The 19,659-nt window shown below is 38.3% G+C and overlaps 1 protein-coding gene across 1 annotated transcript in view; it reads right to left on the reverse strand.

Moving 5' to 3' along the window:
- Positions 1 to 4,500: 4,500 nt before the first annotated feature.
- Positions 4,501 to 19,659, reverse strand: part of grin2aa (glutamate receptor, ionotropic, N-methyl D-aspartate 2A, a) — a 114,886-nt gene continuing 99,727 nt past the window's right edge. Inside the window, exons 9-13 of the mRNA XM_043235929.1 lie at positions 18,854 to 19,083; positions 16,088 to 16,248; positions 13,215 to 13,402; positions 11,873 to 12,111; positions 4,501 to 11,018 (exon numbers count right to left, since the gene is read on the reverse strand). Of these exons, the coding sequence (XP_043091864.1) occupies positions 9,225 to 11,018; positions 11,873 to 12,111; positions 13,215 to 13,402; positions 16,088 to 16,248; positions 18,854 to 19,083 (2,612 nt within the window). The 3' untranslated portion in view covers positions 4,501 to 9,224. The remainder of the gene's footprint in view (positions 11,019 to 11,872; positions 12,112 to 13,214; positions 13,403 to 16,087; positions 16,249 to 18,853; positions 19,084 to 19,659) is intronic.

Consider the following 19,659-nt stretch of genomic DNA (forward strand, 5'->3'; position numbering starts at 1 on the left):
TGTTTTACTGTCAGTGGAGGCTATCCGAATGCTAATACCTCAAATGTTAAATTGTCAGAAACCCCCCACGGCCAATAACTGCATGATTGCATTGAAGATTTAACGTCACAAGCAAACAACCGCCAGCCTTTCACACAAAAAAAGCAACTGGGGCTTATCCACAATGATCAAATGTGTTCATTCTGCATGGATTAGCCTCTCAGCCACAAACACTTGTGAGAACACCCTCGATTGTGCTTGATATGCTGCCTTTTGAGGTGACATTTTATTATTATAATACCAGTGAATGTGTATTGTCGTGCTAGTTTTTTGGCTCTCCGCTCAAAGTAGTCCAGTAACTATTTGAGCTTAAAATTACAAAAAGAAATAATAATAATAATAATAATAATAATAATAATAATAATAATAATAATAATGAAATAAATTTGTGGACTACAGTAATTCAAATTAATTTAATATTAAAGATTTTTATATTATTTATTTATTTAAATGTCAATCCTCATTTATATTACATATCCTTTTACGATGAGAATACAATTATCTTTTTTTCTTTTTAATAAATTCAAATATCAATAAAACCTTACATAAAACCGTTATGTATAATGCATTATGATGGGTTATCAAAGAGTATAATGCAAATTAAAAAATAATTATAACCAAATTTAAAATGCACTGTAGAAATGAATTAATACGTGTTATAATGTATAAACTATGGTTTGATGAGCAATAATCTGCAATTATTCATGAGATTGTGCATTATAAAGTGCATACAAGGTATATTTAATGCATTAAAGCAACTATTATAATGTATTCTACACAAAGGCTTTACCTTGAAGTGTTACCACAAACTTGAAACTAGGTTCTCCAAAAACATCAGAAGAAAATGTTTTGTGTTCTTCATCTTTTGGAGGTGGGATTTCTGCAACAGCAGTTGATAGCTGTAACCTCCTCCACCATTACAGAGTTGTTCGATGGCTCGCTGATTTTAATGTTTTCCACTCAGGGTGATGCTCAGTAAAAGCATTCAAATCAACGTGCAGCTTCCTACAGGATGAAAGGCACAAACTGCCATTCAAAGACCTGCTGGAATTGTTTATGACTATGAGCTGTCGCTTTATAGCTCCCATCAACATATTATCTCATTCAGAGGTAAATAATGCACAAGGCTTAATTATGACTCATGCAACACAATAAACCAGGCGGAAGGCAAGCGCCGTTCTAGCAGTGAGCCCAAGCAATTGAAAGGGCTCTGCTGCTAACCGCCATAATATTACTGGTCCCATCTCCATGGTTTGCTAAATTGATTGAATTACGTAAGATATAAAACATTCTCCATCGCTTCCCTCCGGCATGTGAGTAGTTCACGTGAGAGATCATAACCTGATAAAGGACAACAGAGTCAGACATGCAGCATGTGGAACAAGCTTGCACAGATAAGCAGTCAACATGGCAGCATCGCATTCATTTCAATACGTGCCCTAGATACCCAAATAAGTCTGCCTCAATTGCTGGAAATCATATTCAAAGCAGTCAGCTGTGGGATCCATACTGCTAACCCAGATAACTTTTTGACTTTTAATAATGCTAGAAGGTATCTTAGAGCATGGAGCATTATTGAGTATCACATAAATCTTGTGCCCCCTGCATTATGACTTCAGAAAGATGAGCCATTACATCGGTGCAGTACCTCAGGCCAACAAGACCCGCTGATCTGAATATATCCATATTGAATGAAAATCACTTCTCATATAGGTAGGATTGCTGAATGATGATTTCCTTAGTGTACACTCTGCTACACCATCCACTATATATTATGCACATAAGAAATATATAAGAAATACATTTATTACATTCAATAATTGCAACATAATTAAGACAGCAGGTGCCTTTAGATTGCTTTGGTTGAAACAAGATGCCAATGAACATTTTCTAAAAAACAGTAGTTTTTTAACTTTTAATTAATTAATTTTTTTTTTACAAAACGATGAATAAAGAATGCATTTATTTAGTTTTTTTATTTAATTATTTAAATAATTATTAATATTACAATAAAGTTGTATTGCAAATGTAAAATACTTACCATGTTTTGTGCACTGGCTAGCTTTGTAGGTGAACTAATAAAACACAATTATTAATTTCATACATTTCAGCAAATCAAGCATCAAGTCCAGATTCTGCATTTATTGCAGGCGCCATATTTCAGATTTCCCACTGACAAGCTGCAGTCCCCACACATAATTGTGATATTGCAGCATCGTTCACGTGCATTCAGTTCGTAAATGCAATCTTTCTGACATGACCTAAACGCGCCATTAGCGTAAGGTCAGTCGAAGCATTCACAAGGCGTTCATTTTTTAACAATGCATTTGTCGTGAAAATCCCCGACTTCTCTTTCGGATTCATGCGCACCGAGCATCATTTGTTATGCTGAATAGAGAAGGATCACAACAGAAGAAAGGAAGGGAGAGGGGCAGTGTTTAGCCTAGAATGCTGTATTTTGTCAGCCCGTGTCAACTACAAAGAGTAAACGCTCTGGAAGTGGGTTTTGTTGGCTAGTTTGTAAAGTAATTAATTACAGGTTCAGTCCTGCCAGTCCACATCACGCCTGTGATGATTAATTGCAGCCCTTTACAAGATACAGCCGAGAGATCAGGAGCGCATATTAGCCAGTGTTTGCAAATGAGCAAAGCTGAGCAAACTTATTCATTTCCCTTCAGCGAGCAACAAAGGCGCATCTGCGGCTGAAGTCATTGCGCATGCAAGTAACTCGTAGCACGCAGATGCCGGCCTCTAGATTTGCTGCCATCGCGTATTTTCTTTTAGAGCCTGCGGCGTCTTCTTTTGTGTTCTTTTATCGTGTTTCTTTCTTCTGGAATATAAAAAAAAACAATGAGATTACTCATAAGATTAAAACAAGAAACTATGGCTGAGTAATTGTTTTAGACAGGTAACATTGTGTTTGTTCACATGTTAGCATCCTTGCCGCGTGAAGACGATTGTAAATTCTTTAGTCTCAGCTAAACCAATCCACTTACTCTGAGCAGGTTTTCTCCCGAAGATTACAATTGTTTTCTTTCTCCCAGTGAAAGTGAGTCATTGTGAGTCTTCGACGGTAAAGTTATTGTGCTTTGTTCCAGAGCGTATTCAACCATGAACAGCAGAAGCCTAAAGATCCATTAAATAGCAAAGACATAAGCGATAGTGCTTTCTTTTCTCTAAAGCACAAAGCCTATTTAGATATTGAAGGAGTATTTGTTCCAGTCATACCAGATATGATCAATATTACATTACCTCAGAACAAAGGCAGAGCCGCGCAGGTTTGGTGCAAGTTCTAGAACAGTACAACCTTTGCTTTAAGATGGAAATGAATGCAAAATAGCCTGAAATGATCTCTGACATACTTACTGAAACTGTTTTATCAACAATGTTGTTGTCTTTCTTTAATCAGGTCAGAATCATTCACCGTAACCATCAGCGGTTCATAAATATTCAAAGCGACTTTTATGATTCTTTTTTCTTTTTTTTTTTTGGCATGCGTGATTCTGTTTCCTGATCAGTAAAAAGTGGTACGGTAAATAGATATATAATAGATATGAGAATAACTTTTTTTTTTGTTTGGTTGACAAAATTGTATGGATAATAACACAGAAATGTAACAATATATTAAATGCGTTTTACATTAAAATGTTATTACATATTTATTATAACATTAAATAATAATATCAGAAATAGAGTGAACAAATACTATGTAGATTGCTCCATGTGCACGTATGGAATAATACTTCCAGTCAGTTGTTATCCCAGAGTAAAGCCTGACAGGATTATCAGCTGTTGTATAAGCTGTATGAGCTTTATTTTGAGATAACAACCGGCTGGATGTGCATTATCCCACTTATTACATGGTTGCTTGCCACAAAAGTAAATAATTAGACATGAAACACTGATCAGCGACAGTGGAGTAATACATTAAGAACGTAATTATTAATGGTCAAGATGACTCATAGTACCCGGAGGAGAAGAATTCTTGCATGAGGTTGTTATGTTTATTTTTTTTTTGCACAAAAAATAGCATTGTTGTGTAACCCGTCTTTTTAAATTTGTTAAACACTGTATATCTGCTAATACTGTAATCCTGCATATACGGATTGTCTCAATAGCGAGAATACACAGATTCTTAGCAAAACTGAGAAGAACAGATTAACCTCTCTGTCCGTCCGTGACATGGCATTTCCATTGCGCACACGTAATGCCTAATTTCTGCTGATAGCAAGGCTGCTTTTTTTCACTCATGTAATATTGCAGGGTCACGGCCCCCGTTTCACACGTGTTCAGGCCGAAGACTCGAGGCCTGAGCGCCATTACAGCGCGTACCAATCATCACTTGAAATTATCAGAGCTGTCAGTCAGCTCACAACCTCGTGAACTTTCGAGGTGTCTGCAACATTCACCTGGAGGGAGCGCGGGCTTCGGAAACATAGCGCAACAGATACAGTGATCATATAAAGTGGCAGAAAGAGCCTTTATTAGAAAAATGAAACTTTGACTTATATACATGTTTTTACATCTTGTAACCCAGCACACGTCCTGCAACCACGTCATATTGACATTTCACAAGTCACATATCAGACCTGTTCCTTTAATATGATCTACATACACATAAAAAAGCAGAGAACGAAAAAAAAAAATCCCCAACACAATACTTTATGTTACAAATGAAATGTACTTTAGAGAGAACAGGAGATATGTTCAAACCGCCCCACTGAATTAGTACTTTCTCATGCAAGTTGCCAATAGCAGAAATGATTTCATTTATGCAAGTTTGTGTCAGCTTTATGTAAGCGATTACTTTCAACTTACATTAAAAAGTTCTTAAGACATTTCAGTACGCACACAAGTGATAATGCTTCATTATAAAAGAACATTTAGGCAGCAGGTCACATGGTTTCAGTGATAAATAGGTTATAGTCACATGACAATCCCCACCCGCCCTAGTATAAAACACTGTTCTAAAATAATTTCTACTTTTAACCACAGAAAATATGAATGCAAAGCTCACAAGAGTGATTAGTTAAACAGGAAACACAAGTGATTCTTTTCAAACAAATGTTTCTTTCCGTTGTGAGTCCACGACGAGCAAAATCGTCATTTTTACAGGGAAGGCAGCGTTCTTTTATCCTTTATTAAGTGCAAGTATTCCTAGCAGCTCTGTGCTCAAACTCAAACAAAGAATTCAGTTACTTTTTGCTTCCTTTAGGGTCGACACTCACTAAATCACGGTCTGTCCTGTATTTTGATATCCTATTAAAACAACCGAGCATTTCAAATATCCATCGCTGGAAATGCATTACAGAAATCAAGAGCGGCGTTTGCTTCTAAAACTCAGGGTGACTGAATAATCCTCGTATTTTAGTCATGCGATGATAAAAATGGCATTGCTAAAAGAGCCAAGTTAGTTGTTTTCAAGCTGCCATTTTTGCCCCTGCAAACGTCTTCCTGAGGGTTATAAAGTGGCCTGAGAACGAAAGAGAGCGAGCTGCAGTCGACACAGTCATGCATGAGGACTCTCGCTCCTGTCTTTAGCCACCTGCCCCTTCTCACCGTGCCTTGTGTGGCTCTGGCAGATGTAATTTGAGCTGAGGTGATTTCTCCTTGAAACTACCTCGATGGGAACACAGCCAATGATGCAGTGACAGTACAACAGCTTGCCTGGCAGCCGAAAGGGCCTGTTGTTCTTACTACACTGCACTTGGCAAAATATCAGTTTGGGAAAGAATGGATTTCAAATGGTGGATGCAGAATTGACTTGGAAGGAGATCTGTTGTCATGTTAAGTAACGTCTCACATCTCTGCTTCCACGTTTCGCTTTTGAATTTCTGCCCTGCGCGGTCATAAAAGGGAAAGGAAATTGGTTCTGTATGTATCTTTTAGCCTAATGGATTTTATAAAAGACAAATGCGTGGCGATGGAGGCATCTCTGTTATCTGAAAAGACTTTTAAAGTGTAAATATTCAGCATACGGACTGAGCGCCATTAGCCGCCATTCCTAAAAAATCCCTCTCTTCACCTTCCACAGAAAACCGTGCACAAGCACATGTCTCTGCTGAAAGAAGTGGAGCGTAACAAACGTGACGGATGAAACAGATTAACCCTTAACCGGTGTTTAACGTGTAATTGAGAAAGTACTAATTTTTTTTTCTGTGACTTAAAAATCCTTGCTTACTGAAAACTGAACTACGGTACTTCGCCTAGTCTAGCTCGTTTTATGGAAATAATCGGCATCTGAGCTACGTTAAGTTCACATTTGCGCACTACTCTATGAGAGGTAAATAAAACCAAAAATATAATATAATAGATTTTTAATAAACTACAGATGGCTTTTGCCTAGCCAAAAACTGCTACATAAAATAAACCCACACAGTTCCCTAACTGTATCCAGTTGCAATCAATACCTGACCTGCGCTGTTCCACCCGACCGCCTCCGATAACCTTCCACAAATACAGAACGATGAAGTAAAAAGTACATTTTGGTTTTCAAGATGTTTCTGTGTAAAAATCCCAGAAGTTTGGCGGCCTGAACGACACGCTGTAGTGGCCACAGAGCTTTGGTTCATGAGCAGGATGGATTCGTACCCTGCAGTCTCATGTCTGTGAACCAAAGAGGCCAGTTCTCCTCGCATCGATCTGTAGGCATGCTTGATCCAAGCTCACCTTCAAGTGGATTGACAGTGTTTACTTAGAAAAAATCTGCCGCAATAGCTGTAGTCCCAGCCCCCAACCCTAATCCCAACATCCACCCGGCCCCCGAAATGTTCAAGCTTAAAAAACTGCAGGGCTACAATCCCTGATAACAAACTGCATGGAGACTTTGAAATCTCGTAAGGTGACATTTCGAATGCAGAACTTGTAAGTGATGTCATTTTCTCGTACGTACGCTACAGAAAACGAGTGCTACTGTACAGACCTGTGAAACCCACACAAAAAATATTGTTTACTCTGTATCTTCGTAGCTTCCATGAATTATTTGAGTATGAATTTACAAGCAATTTACAAGTGTTGTATATTCAAAATAGTTGCTAAGTCTTTGAGGAATTAAAAAAGCTCTATTCTTACAGCAAACCATAGATAATAAAGAAAATCAAGAAGACGTCATTTCTTTGGAGGGATAGCAGACCCGAAAACTTTTTTTCTCTCTCTTTACAGGTTAAGTCTGGCTATAGATGACAGGTAAGATACTGAAAGCGCAGCTGGTGATGTTTTCACCTGCCAATCGAGGAAGAGCAAGGATATTCACCTCGCCTCACGAAGGATACGAAATCAATGCAGATGTGGCTCTGTGAATAATACTAGAGAACAATACCTTGCTTATTTTCCCCAAAACAGCAGCTCTGCAATATGAACGATCATTTTTTTCATATATATATATATATATATATATATATATATATATATATATATATGCTATATTTGCACCCTGTTACAAATAATTTGTGATCATAACATCATAACAAAAACATAGAAAGAGTTACAATTGAGTCGCATGCCATTATTATAATTCATGTTCATGTAATCAAAATACATTTTCCTTAAAGACTGGGGTTATTACAAGGGTGAAAAATATAACTGAAAAACAAGTTGCAAAGAGTAAAAACTATGTATGGCATATATGATTACAAGACCTTGATATTTTACATGTGCATACGCACATTAGCTTCTTAAAGCAGCACTTCATATGATGAATATGTTCATGATTATGACAGTGATGACATATTCAAGATAAGTGTACAGTGAATTATGTCACATTATCGGGGAAGTTCAAAGAAACCAAGTCTGATATGAGAGCGGAAGCTGCTAGAGCAGTCGTACAAACACGTTCATGTCGATACACATCCTGTTTTCCAACAAATGTTGGAGTCGTAAACATAAAGCTCATTTCAAAGATCCTCCCTCTAAACGCAACCGCGATGGAAGTCCTCGGACAACCATAGCGGAGTGGAGGAATACATGCCCAAACGCAATGTGAATGTGCCTTTAGGTGGTGTCGAGAAAACATTACACAAAATGACACAGAACCATCCTGAGGTATTTGATCTAATACACGATTTGGCTATGTGTTCTGATTCACATTGCATGGAGTTCATTGAGTGTGTCTGTACAGTATAAAGTTTAGTAATAGGTCTGCAGAACAAAGGTCTTGCGTGGTAGTCCTCAATGCCAATGGCCTGTTGATGGTGTTACGGACTGCGACAGAAAACCAATGCTCTAGATCAGACTTCAAGCTTCACACGCGGCCCTCGTTACACTTACTGAGTGGATCGCAACAGCGAAGCGAGGCTCCGCCAAACTACAGTAAACAACAGTCTTCGAGAGGTGATGCTCTGATTCGGTTTCACAGTGTACAGTGACGAGATGGAAGTATCGAAGGAAATAAATGCGAGACAAACTTTCAGCGCAAAAAACTTCCCCACAATCTGGAAATGGAGGATCAACGCAATATTCCCAGTCAAACAACCTACATACAGGTCAAGTTTTCATTGCACAGATGACCACCTCAGCTGTAGAACCAAATCACCTTAATGTAAGTATATCTTCAACCGAAATAAGACAAGAAAAGAAACACACATGCAAAAGAAATCTATTCCTGACAGTAATATAGAAGTTCTGTTTATAAAGCAGAGGTGGGCGGTTAACTAATGATTATTGTGCTACCAAATAAGATAGAGAAGAGTCTAAATTCTAAATAGGGATTAGAATGCCAAAAATCCCAAGTCTATAGTAATAAAAGCAAAAATGCAATTGCTGAGTGCCATGGATGAAATACCCTTGCTTGCCTTAAGTTTAGCCACAGTCCATCAGATACATATACGCTCTTCTCACATGCAATGTGGGGCCAAATACCTGAAACCCCACCCTAAGATCTGCTTTAGCCCACTGCAGCTTCAGGTCGGACTTGAAGCGGCACATCTGTCCTAGCACTCAGTGTTACAAGTACACACTAGTGCTAGGCCAAGTGTTGGGTATAGGCAACAACTTCCATGCTGGATCACATTTTACTGGCTTACACTTGACTAACTCTCTTTCTGCAGATATCTGCCCAGAAGGAATCTTAAAACTCTGAAAACCTCTGGAAAGCGCTCGTATAAGTGGAGCGATATCTCGGGTACTTTGTAGATGTAGGTGACTGTGGCATTCTAAGTGAGTAAATAGTTCAACTACACAAAAAAGCATTAAACATCTGACTCGAGACTAGGTATTTTCTTATACACTCGTCTATTGCTAAACTGAGAAGAGTTGAGAACCCGGGGAGCTGAGTATGCACTAGTCTTGTTGGCTACATAAGGCATTACATGCTCTGAAATGTACATGTCATTGGGTATTCGACCATCCCTGGAACAGTATGAAGTGGTGGACTTCACGGAGGACCTCAGATTGTTCTCGTTCCTAGCTTTGATGGGAGCCAACTGTTTGTAAATATCTGAGGAGCTCCTGCCGTGGACCAGGCGAGTGTCATCCCGTATAGATTGCATGAAGGGGTTGTCCGAGGGGTGATCGGGGTAAAGTGACTTACTACGCTTGCTTTCCTCCAGGTTTCGGTTAAAGAGCATGGACCTGCTGCCGAATAGTTTGTCGGCCTTGATGTTAAACATGTTTGCATAAGGGCTGTCTTCCAGGAAGCGGTCCTTCTCCTTTAGGCTGACGCTCCGCGCTGGCCGGTTCAGGTCAATTTCTTTGGGCTTCTCAAGCATGATATTGTCAAAGGAGTGCTGACGGCTGAGCCTCAGTCTATTTCTCCTCTGCACGTGTGGCCCATCTGTCTGAGGCCAGTAGTGGCTAAACATGTCATCGTGGTGCATGCTGGGGCTCATCATGGCCTCCTGCAGCATCTGGTCCTCACTGATGTCATATAGGTTGCCCATGTGGAGGCATGCCTCGCACCGGTTATACGGCGAGCGTAGGCCTGCGTACGGCCCCGTACTGTAGTTGGTCACCTTTGAAAGACAGCTCCGGCAATGAGTCTGTTTGAACCGGTCGTTGCTTTCGTGAGGACTGAGGTTTTTCTCTTTCACGTTGTAGTGTTTGTTGTATACGTTGTCTGGCAGAAGGTCCGAATCGCCTTGATGGAGGGGGCTGCTGTTGAGATGGATGATGGGCTGGTCGCATTTCCTGTAATTGTCGTTGTGGTCAGAGTAAATTTCACCGAAATCCAAATCGTCAGTTGTCAGGCCTCTGCCTTCCCTGTAGTGCTGTGGCTCTGAGTGCAGACTCAGCTCCCGGTCAGAGTCTATGGTGTAGATTTTCTCCCGGCCCGCTCCGCCCTGCTTATTTTTTAAGTAGGACAGCTCTACTTCGCTGCAATCCCTAGGGTATTTTGACGTCATCGATCTTTTTTTTAAGTTATCCTTGGGCTTCAGGTGCTTGTTATTGTCTGGATCCTTGTAGGAGGTGGCTCTGCTTGAGCAGTCAGAGATATCTGAGTGTGCCGCGTCCTCTGGCAGGTACCTCTGACTCTTCATGGACAAACGGGGGTCTAGGGTATCAGGCCCTTGAGTTTGACGCAAAGTATCCACAGATTTCTTCCACAGAGCTCTGGGTTTCGCATTGGTCTGGGCTGTGTCTGCGCTCACTGCCACCTCTACGGTATTAGGGTTTGATTCATTGAGGGTGAGGGGATGCTGACCTTGGAAGATGTAGTTGTTCAGATGGTCCTTGTGGCGGTTGGCCAGATATGCCTGCAAGTCGCTGGAGTCTCCGTAGATGTCCTTCTGGGCATAGCTACGGTTGTCAGTGTAGATAAAGTTCCCTTTCTCTGCCATCATGTCCATGATCATGGGGCTCGCAGAATGCATGAACTCACCGCCACGCTTAGGAGAGTTGATCCTGGAGCCGCTGAGGTTGGTCATATTAGTCATCTGCTTAGCAGACTTGATAAGCTTCAGCATGTTGGACTGTGGACTGAAGTCCAAATCAGATGACTTTTTCTTCATGTCGATGTGAACGCCATGAATGCAACTCCATATACCCTATGAAAAAAAAGAGTGAATCAAGCTCAATGTTCATATATTAACCATGATGTCTGTGATTTGCAAATGTACCCATCAGTGTGATCAAAGAGCACTTATGAAGTTTTTAATTAGGGCATAGATAAAGCCTGTGACACAGATGCAGTCAAATGTAAAAACAAATTGCCAAGGGGTTTATTTTGAAAGGCACATTTCCTTTAAAAATTATCCCCTCCTCTTACTATCTCTTTAAATCTCTTTTCACTAGTAAACACTTACATCAGTTATGCTTGAGTTCTCCAACACCAGCTTTTTATTACCTTAAAGATGCTAATCAGAAGTACCATATTCTTACACTGACAACACATACACAAACCCATCGGGGATCAAAACTAAACAAAGACATACTGAGCTTTTGGCTCTGCTAGGGATCATGCTGTCAAAACAGACTGCTGCGCTGTCATTTTAAGCTCTCTGGGCATGGAATGAGTGGTCGAAAATCAAATTTCTGACAAACTTTTTCTTTCAAACACTGCCCATGTCAGGGTAAAGACTGAGCTCAAATGCTAACTGCATTACCACTGACACTATCAGAAGTCAGGTTGAGTCATATTGGATGTCCAGACTGTCAACACTGAGGACATCTTTGATGGCATGAAATTGAAATCAATAAACGTGATGGCGACCCAATACAGCAAACACCAAAACTAGTGGTCTTCAAAAGTGAGTTGGTGGTCTACTATGAGTCAGCCAAGTATTGCTTGATTGCATTAAATACATTTTAGATTGCACTAAATACATTTTATACATGTAACAGTGAGTCTTCCCCACATGTTATGTCCAGGTATGGATGATTGTAGGAACAGAAGCCTTACCCTGCTGATACTGAAGAGCAGACCAGGTTTGCCTGAGCAGACGCCAGTGAAGCAGTATCTGAGTCTCCAGTAGAACAGGTGCTCCCAGACAAAGGTAATGAGGCTGAGACCCATGGCAGTCGCCAACATGTAGAACACTCCAGCCATGTTGTCCACATCCAGCTGGCTGCTCATTACCTCGTTCTTCTCATTGTGGCAGATCCCAGTCAGCCACTGAGCTTCCAACTCCTCCATCTCACCTGTAGAGAAACACACACACCCAAACCCACGTTATCAATCAGCTCTGTCTCCCATTTAGTGTACACATCAGTGGTCTGCACTACTACCGTCCACAGACATATCCTCCTGTTCAAGATCTCCCCACACACTAACATGTCAAAGTGAGGATCAGTAAAATTATACACTCAAGATTTAGCCATATGTTAGCACCATCTGAGACTTTTTTCTCTTTCTCTACAAGGTGCAGCTGTCAGGAGGATAATTCTGTAATTTTTCATGGTCGGCATATAGCACTACTGTGAAGCACAGTATGGAGAGAGAGAAATACTGCAGACATCTATGAAGGAAGATCCTGAACTAAAAGTATGCTAAATAATTTAACAGATGGACATTGCTGCATGAACACAACACATTCTAGGTTTTAATACACTGCATAAAATCTCTTTATGGTAGACATGTACATTTACATTTATTCATTAAACAGACACTTTTAAAGTGACTTACAAATAAGGAACAGACATATTGTTAACATAGAGGCAGTGACACAAATAACTATAAATATGAGTCATTAATACATAATGTGTCCATGTTTTTTAATAGGTAAAAATATATGTATGTCACATTATTTAACATTTTTATGACAGTATTATTTTCAAATATAATTCAAATATTGTTATTTAATTAATTGTTATGGTTATCCCTTTATTTTAATGTGTCCTTGTTACAGTGTAATTATACATTTAAGTACTGAGTAATATTAATTAACTACATGTACTTACTATACAGTTAGAGGATTAGGCTTTGCCTTAGGTTACTTGCATGTAATTATGTACAATTTATTTGTACTATAACAATAAGAACATGTAACGTTTAACCAGGTTGCTATAATATAAACTATCTACAGAAATTTATAACCTGGAATGGTGTTCTTCACTACCTGCATATGTATATAAACATGCATATTTAATAAGGATTTCAATCCTTATAGTACTACGTTGGGGATTTCATGGAAAGGTCAGTAGTGCTTGTACAACTATGATCTCAGTGGGTTAATGCATCTCTCAATTTGTCCTTTCTAACATGCAGAGCATTCTGGACTGCTGCCAGGCATGCAAGAACTTACCATCTCCAATAATAGCCAAAATGGCCAGATCCACTGGGCGCTTCCAGGCCGACCCTTTCTGCAGGGCAATGCCATAGCCAGTGGTAGCAAAGATGTAGCCACTGCCAATGGTAACTAGTTTACAGCCCTCATCCCTACCGGCCATGTAGTTCAGCACAGCTGCATCATATATGAAGGCATCAAGTTTGCTGGTGAAAAGAAAGCACAGACACTATTCAGATGGCAAATAGGAGGTAAAATTTTATGAGTCATTCTCATGCCTTAACACCACTGCCATGTCATCAAAAGCCTCGAATGAATCATAACACATTTTAACTTTACAGCAATGATGCAGATGCAGAGTCACGAGTTTAAGGTGAGAGACAGCACTGGGTGCGATCACACCAGAAGCAACGGAGAGAAAATCAGTGCAATAAAAGCTATTTGATTGACTACAGCCTAATGTTTAATGCAAGGGGTTGTCAAAATGGTGTCTGCAAAAGGTAGCAAAAATGTATTTTTATTTACAAAATGCATTTCAGTAGTAAGAAATAAAAAGGCAGCATGCTTTACAAAATTGTGAAAAAGCCGACAGCTTGTAACTGTTGTCTTTAATTTTATCATGGGTGCTTGTGAGGCCCATTTTCTATAATATTTGATCTGAGAAGTGAAGTAAATTTGAATAAAAAAATCATCATATTAAGTAGAAACACAATATGCACAATATTAACTATATCATAAGAATTTTAGTCCAGATGTTTTTTATTATTTTATTTGAATTCTTTTTATTTAATAAAACTAATTTTTGATTTCAGTTGCTGGTAACAAACCTGGAAACATACTACACCTCCCCCAATATGGTCGCAACTGAAAAAAAATCATGGGTCAAATCACAAAAAAAATTGAGAACTTATTTTCTGTTGTTTGATTTATTTATTTTTTTTTCATGCTAAACTGTAGATACTGTAAAACATTGTTTGTAACATACGGAAGTCATTATATGTCCAGCTCATGACAGAAATCTCCTACGATCTCTGAAATTTGTCTCAAACAGCAAAAACATGACAAAAATTGCAGTATGTGCACCCAACTTTAGAGCCCACCTACAAACTGACATTTGGAGCCACGGTGGGCTGCTTGTCAAACTCGATCTCTCTGTTGGAAAAGCCTTTGTCTAAGACTCATTAGTCTGCTTGTCTGACATTTCAAGAATGTCAAATGTAACTCAGGGATCACGCTGACATCCAGTAGATTTGCTCAATGATTCTTTTGTAGCGGTGGATCTGCAGTATGTGTAGAGACATGCCAAGCTGCGAGAAACGATGCCGTGCACTTCCAAAAGAAATCATCTACGCTTTATTAATATACTGTAAGGTAATTTAATATTGTGCTTGTGCTGTACCCATCTGCTAATATACAAAGACACAGTCTTGCTGCAGTTCAGAGAGATAATAAATGCTGTTTAATATCACTCGAGCTGATGTACTGCGCTTCTTTCACTGTACCATATACTACTCTGTATTACTGCAGTATTGCTTGTTTTTCAATTATATGAAGCTGAATTGTCTCAGTAACAACAAAAGTCATCAAAAAATGAACTAGGGCTATATTTCATCATTGATTTTAGCATTTTCATTAAACAGAAACTGCAAAACTTCATTGTGTTGTTAGAACTGAGGTCTTATTATTACACAATGACCCACAATCCTTTAATTCAGCTGTGATGATCCTGGATGAGTTTATAATAAATTCCAGTCTGTTCCCAGTACCGTTATTGTTAACTAGCTGACTACTCATTTAAAAATGTACACTGAAAAAGCAGGTAACACTACTATACTTGTACATAAACAAGGATGAGAACCAGAAGGGTGTAATTGACATTTTGGGACAAATTAATACATATATATCCAATGAAAGTACTTGATGAGCACTTTCTATTGGCAAAACATACAGTCCCATGAGTGTACAATGTCTTATTATTTTACATCCCTAATCCCACCCAGCACCTTAACTTAACAACTACCTTACTAACTATTGATAAGCAGCAAATTAAGCATTTTTTATTGTGATAACACAAATTTTTATTATAAACGACTGAAATCAATGCACAAATAAGATGTTCCTGTATGAAAATCTGTATGAAATCTGCTTCGGGAAAGGAGCCACAACTCCACTGTCTTGCCATAACTTTCCAATTTACTAGAGATACAGTACACTCTGTAAAATGGTGATTTGTTAATGAATGATATTTGTTAATTAATTAACTATTTATTTGTTTACTGAAACACTGAGATGAAACTGTTGTTTGTTTTATAGTTTTGGGTAGTTGGGTATTTCATAATTATTTATTAATTACTAATGGGTTCCCTATATTTTCACTTTAGAATACTGTTTCCTGTTCTAACTAATAATTCTTTATTAATTACAAATAGGTTCCCAATATTATTTAGCATATGCCTACGGTTTAAGGTTTGAAATAGGTCCTACAGAATTATTTGATAATTAGTTTCAATATAAATGCCAAAGGTACATAACAAAATTACTAATATTTGCAAAAAGTTAAAATACTAGAATAACGCCTCACGCAAAGTTATGATCTGATTTTCACTGACACTTTGTAGCTTAATGATTGTCTGGATGCTCTTTTGTTTTTTTGAGTTTGTACTGTTTCAAGTACTAAAACAAGCCTTATATATAAATATGGAGCAACATAAAAATATGTAAATGATACCAAAATTTTATTCTTTTACATTAACTATGCCACTTTAAATAAGCATAGCCAGCAGTTGGAGTGAGTCAATTATATGCCAGCAAAAACAATGACTCATTCACTCTTTCAGCAATTCTGCTCAGACTGACAGGATAAACATAGCGAGGAAGAGTGTGATACATACCCCGTCTTCAAGCTGACCAGCGCGTCGGTCACCCCGGACTGATGGTACTTCACCATGTACTGGTGCATGTCGGGGTAATTCTTACGGATGTTCCTCTCTGTGCTGCCGTTAGGAACCGTTCCAAAGCGGAATGGAGGGGAGTAGGAGTGGGGACTCTGAAACTGCAAAGTTAAAAACAAAAAAGAAATCATCGATAAATGCACAGCAGGAAATAAAATGCTTCCGTGGCAATACATACAAACAATAAAAAACTTGAACATTAAGTAAACACAATCTTAAAATGACTGCTTCTAATAAGAAAAAAGTGTTTTACAACACAACTTGCTTTTACAAAAGAACTTTTCATTCGCTAGTACTTTGTAAAAACGACATAAAGATACCATATTGTACGGTAACAGTAAGAAATGATGAATATCTGAAAAAGCAAAAGACAACTTAACAATCCTCCACATTAATAATCCTGTCAATCATAATTCAAGTATTTGTAAACAGCTGCTTTCTTTCGAGAATTCAAGTGTTTTATTAGCTTTAGATTATATAGAACATTTAGATTGCCCAGTTGGAAAAGGTTCTTTTAAGAACTGTTTACTGAAAGTTCTTTGGATAAACCCAAAATGACTATATGGCATCCCTACAAAAAAGCCTTTTAAAATGATCTACCAATTCTCTTGGCGTGATTTTAATTAAATGTATCACTGACTTCATTAATAAGTAGTCCAGGTGTGTATTTAGGGCTGGAGTTGGACCTAAGATGATATGTGTTTGAAAAGAGCCTGCCAGGATAACATAATATATGTGCCATAGAAAAGAGCACTTTGCTGGTAGACTGGACATGTGTTTGTTTGTTGACTAGGTGACCACAGTTGCGGCTCTGCTATGAGTGCAGGCCCGGGGCTTCGGCTTAAGCTATTTCCTCTTTCTCTTCATACCATTTATTCTCTATTACATGCCAAACTGTGCCCTTTTTGTCTGGAACGAGTAGCCGAGGAGCTCTTCTCGAGGCAGTCTACACCTGCTGCTCTCCTGCCAATGCACTCTTTCAAAGTGCTCGACTCGAGTATGGTTATTTATTTTCACTGGGCAGTCATATTTCAAGTATTTCAACTCTTAAATAACAGTCCCAGAAAATAAAGTCTGTTTTAGAAAATCAGGAAGAATACACATTCAAACATATACTCAGATTATCTGGACTTGTACAGAAGCACAATTCTCTGTATTCTGTGGATGAAATTGTCCATCTCAACTCTCTACACCATTCACAAATGCTGAGCTTACAGTAAAACACCAACAAAAAGTCCCATGACAGCTGAACAAGACAAATGATTCTACTTTAATAGAGCTCACCGCTACATAAGAGAGTTCACAATCTTTGTGAAATAGCTTTGGGCTTTGTTTTATTTGTGATTGAAGTGATTTTTTTTAAACAGGATATTTTATACTTGCCAGGATGGGCTGCTAGTTTAGAATTTCCCTTCTTTTGCCATATTTTTGACTATCTCTTCCACCAAAACCCAACCCCCACCCCCAAAAATAATTAACTAAATACAAATATTTGAACTCATTACACAGGCCTTTAATTAACAGTAACAGTAATACCTGAAAATATGATTCTATTCTATTCTATTCAAATTTCATTCAGCAGTATGCATTCTCCTGTTTTTTCTTCAAAGACCAGTTCAGCAATGCAATGCATAGTCCTTTTCAAACCTTCCAAACATCCAATTCATTTTAAAGCAGGCTCAAGCTCACAGCAGTAGCTGGCCTGGTGCAGGATTCTCATGAAAGATTCTTGTGCATTCTCTCTGAAATAAATACTAATCAGTTGTGAAATCTTTGTTTTCATGTAAAGGAGGAGCACTTGTTAGTCTTGGATATGAGCCTCATGAACAAAACATCCAGCGCCCGACAAAACTTCAAGCCTGCAAAGTAAACACTGTAGACTGCAGTAAATACCCAGCAGAGACTACAACGTCTTACCAAAGGTCAAAGTACTTTGTTGCGCTATTACAGGATCGAAACCACTGTGCTGCCATCAGTGGCCAAGCTTTCATTAGGTCTTTGGGAGACACACACATACTTTGCCACATAATCTATCAATGACCTAAAGGCAAGGTAAACTGTATTGCACGTGAATATTATTAAATGGTTTTATGTATATGTATGTGGGTCAAAAACATCAAAATATCCGCATTAAAAGAAATTTTGTTGAAATAATTGTCTTTCAACACTGTCAACATGGATAGTGGAAAATTATAAAAAAAACAAAAACAAATAATAGTATTTGGATAGAAAGTAATTAATCTTTTAATGCGTTATAAATTGATTTTTGTTGTCTATATGCTTGTCAACATTGACATTTTAACAACAACACTGATGACTGAATGACATTCTTGTGGGTGAATTTAGTAAATAAGGGAAAAATGTGTGACATTTATTTTTGGCTCAGAAAAACCAAAACAAAAGTGCAATTAATTGAAACAGAAACGGTTTTGATTTTGGGGGGTATTACACTTATTATTTTAAAGGTTAAACTCTTTTTTTGTGTTAAAAAAACAAAACTTTGTGAAATATTTTTTTACATTTTAAAATAACTATTTTCTATTTTCTATTTTTATTTATTTTAAAATGTCATTTATTCCTTTAATAGTAAAGCTGAAAATATTTCAAATATAAATGTATCTTGCATTCTTACCAAATAAAAGTTTTAATTAAAAAAAACCCCAAAAAGCATTTGAACACTAGTGTATACATATAAAACTGTATTACCTTTTTGTCACTTAGACCTGTCACTTGGTCCACAAATTCCTCCTGGATCATAAAAGCAGCCAGGTTGGCAGTGTAACTGGCCAGGAAGATGACAGCGAAGAAGGCCCAGACCGACACTATGAATTTACTGGTGGTGCCTTTGGGGTTTTGCACGGGCACAGAGTTGTTAAATACCAGGCCCCACAACAGCCAGACTGCTTTTCCCATGGTGAAGGATGGTCCGTGGGGGTCTGCGGAAGATACGTTTTCATTAACATCCTTCATTCGTGCCAAAGCCTTTCTCAGTTCTTTAATTTCAAAAATAACATAATCTCCCCTCTTCACGGTCATTAGAGCACTTGCACAGAAGTACAGCGCCCTGCTGCTCAGCTCTTAATCTTCATATTCTTGAAAAGTTCATCGGCCTTTGTTTTCAAGTAAGTGAAAATCCATGCAAGAGCTCACCGTGAAACATTACAATAAATACACAGAAGTAAACCCAGAACGCTTCCTTTGTAAGGTGGGTGCAGAAACAGACAGCTGATTTATCTTTAGATTGCTTTGATGTGCCTCTCTTTTGAAAATCCAAGCTTTAAATGAGTCGTCTAAGAAAAGAAGAAATGCTTTTTAGTGCCACGTAACAAAGGCACTCCAAATGAGGCTACACGAATTAAGTCTAATCCACTTGAATCAAATGAAAATGAATTGAACTTTATTGAACTAACTCAGAGCCCGAAACCACTCAGCACCGAAATTAAGTATAAATTAAGCCTTTATGTTTTGCAAAAGAGCAAGGGGTTTGTGGTGCAGATGTGAGACGCTCTATC

The sequence above is a fragment of the Puntigrus tetrazona genome, chromosome 3 (assembly GCF_018831695.1).
Source record: "Puntigrus tetrazona isolate hp1 chromosome 3, ASM1883169v1, whole genome shotgun sequence".
Lineage (NCBI taxonomy): Eukaryota > Metazoa > Chordata > Actinopteri > Cypriniformes > Cyprinidae > Puntigrus > Puntigrus tetrazona.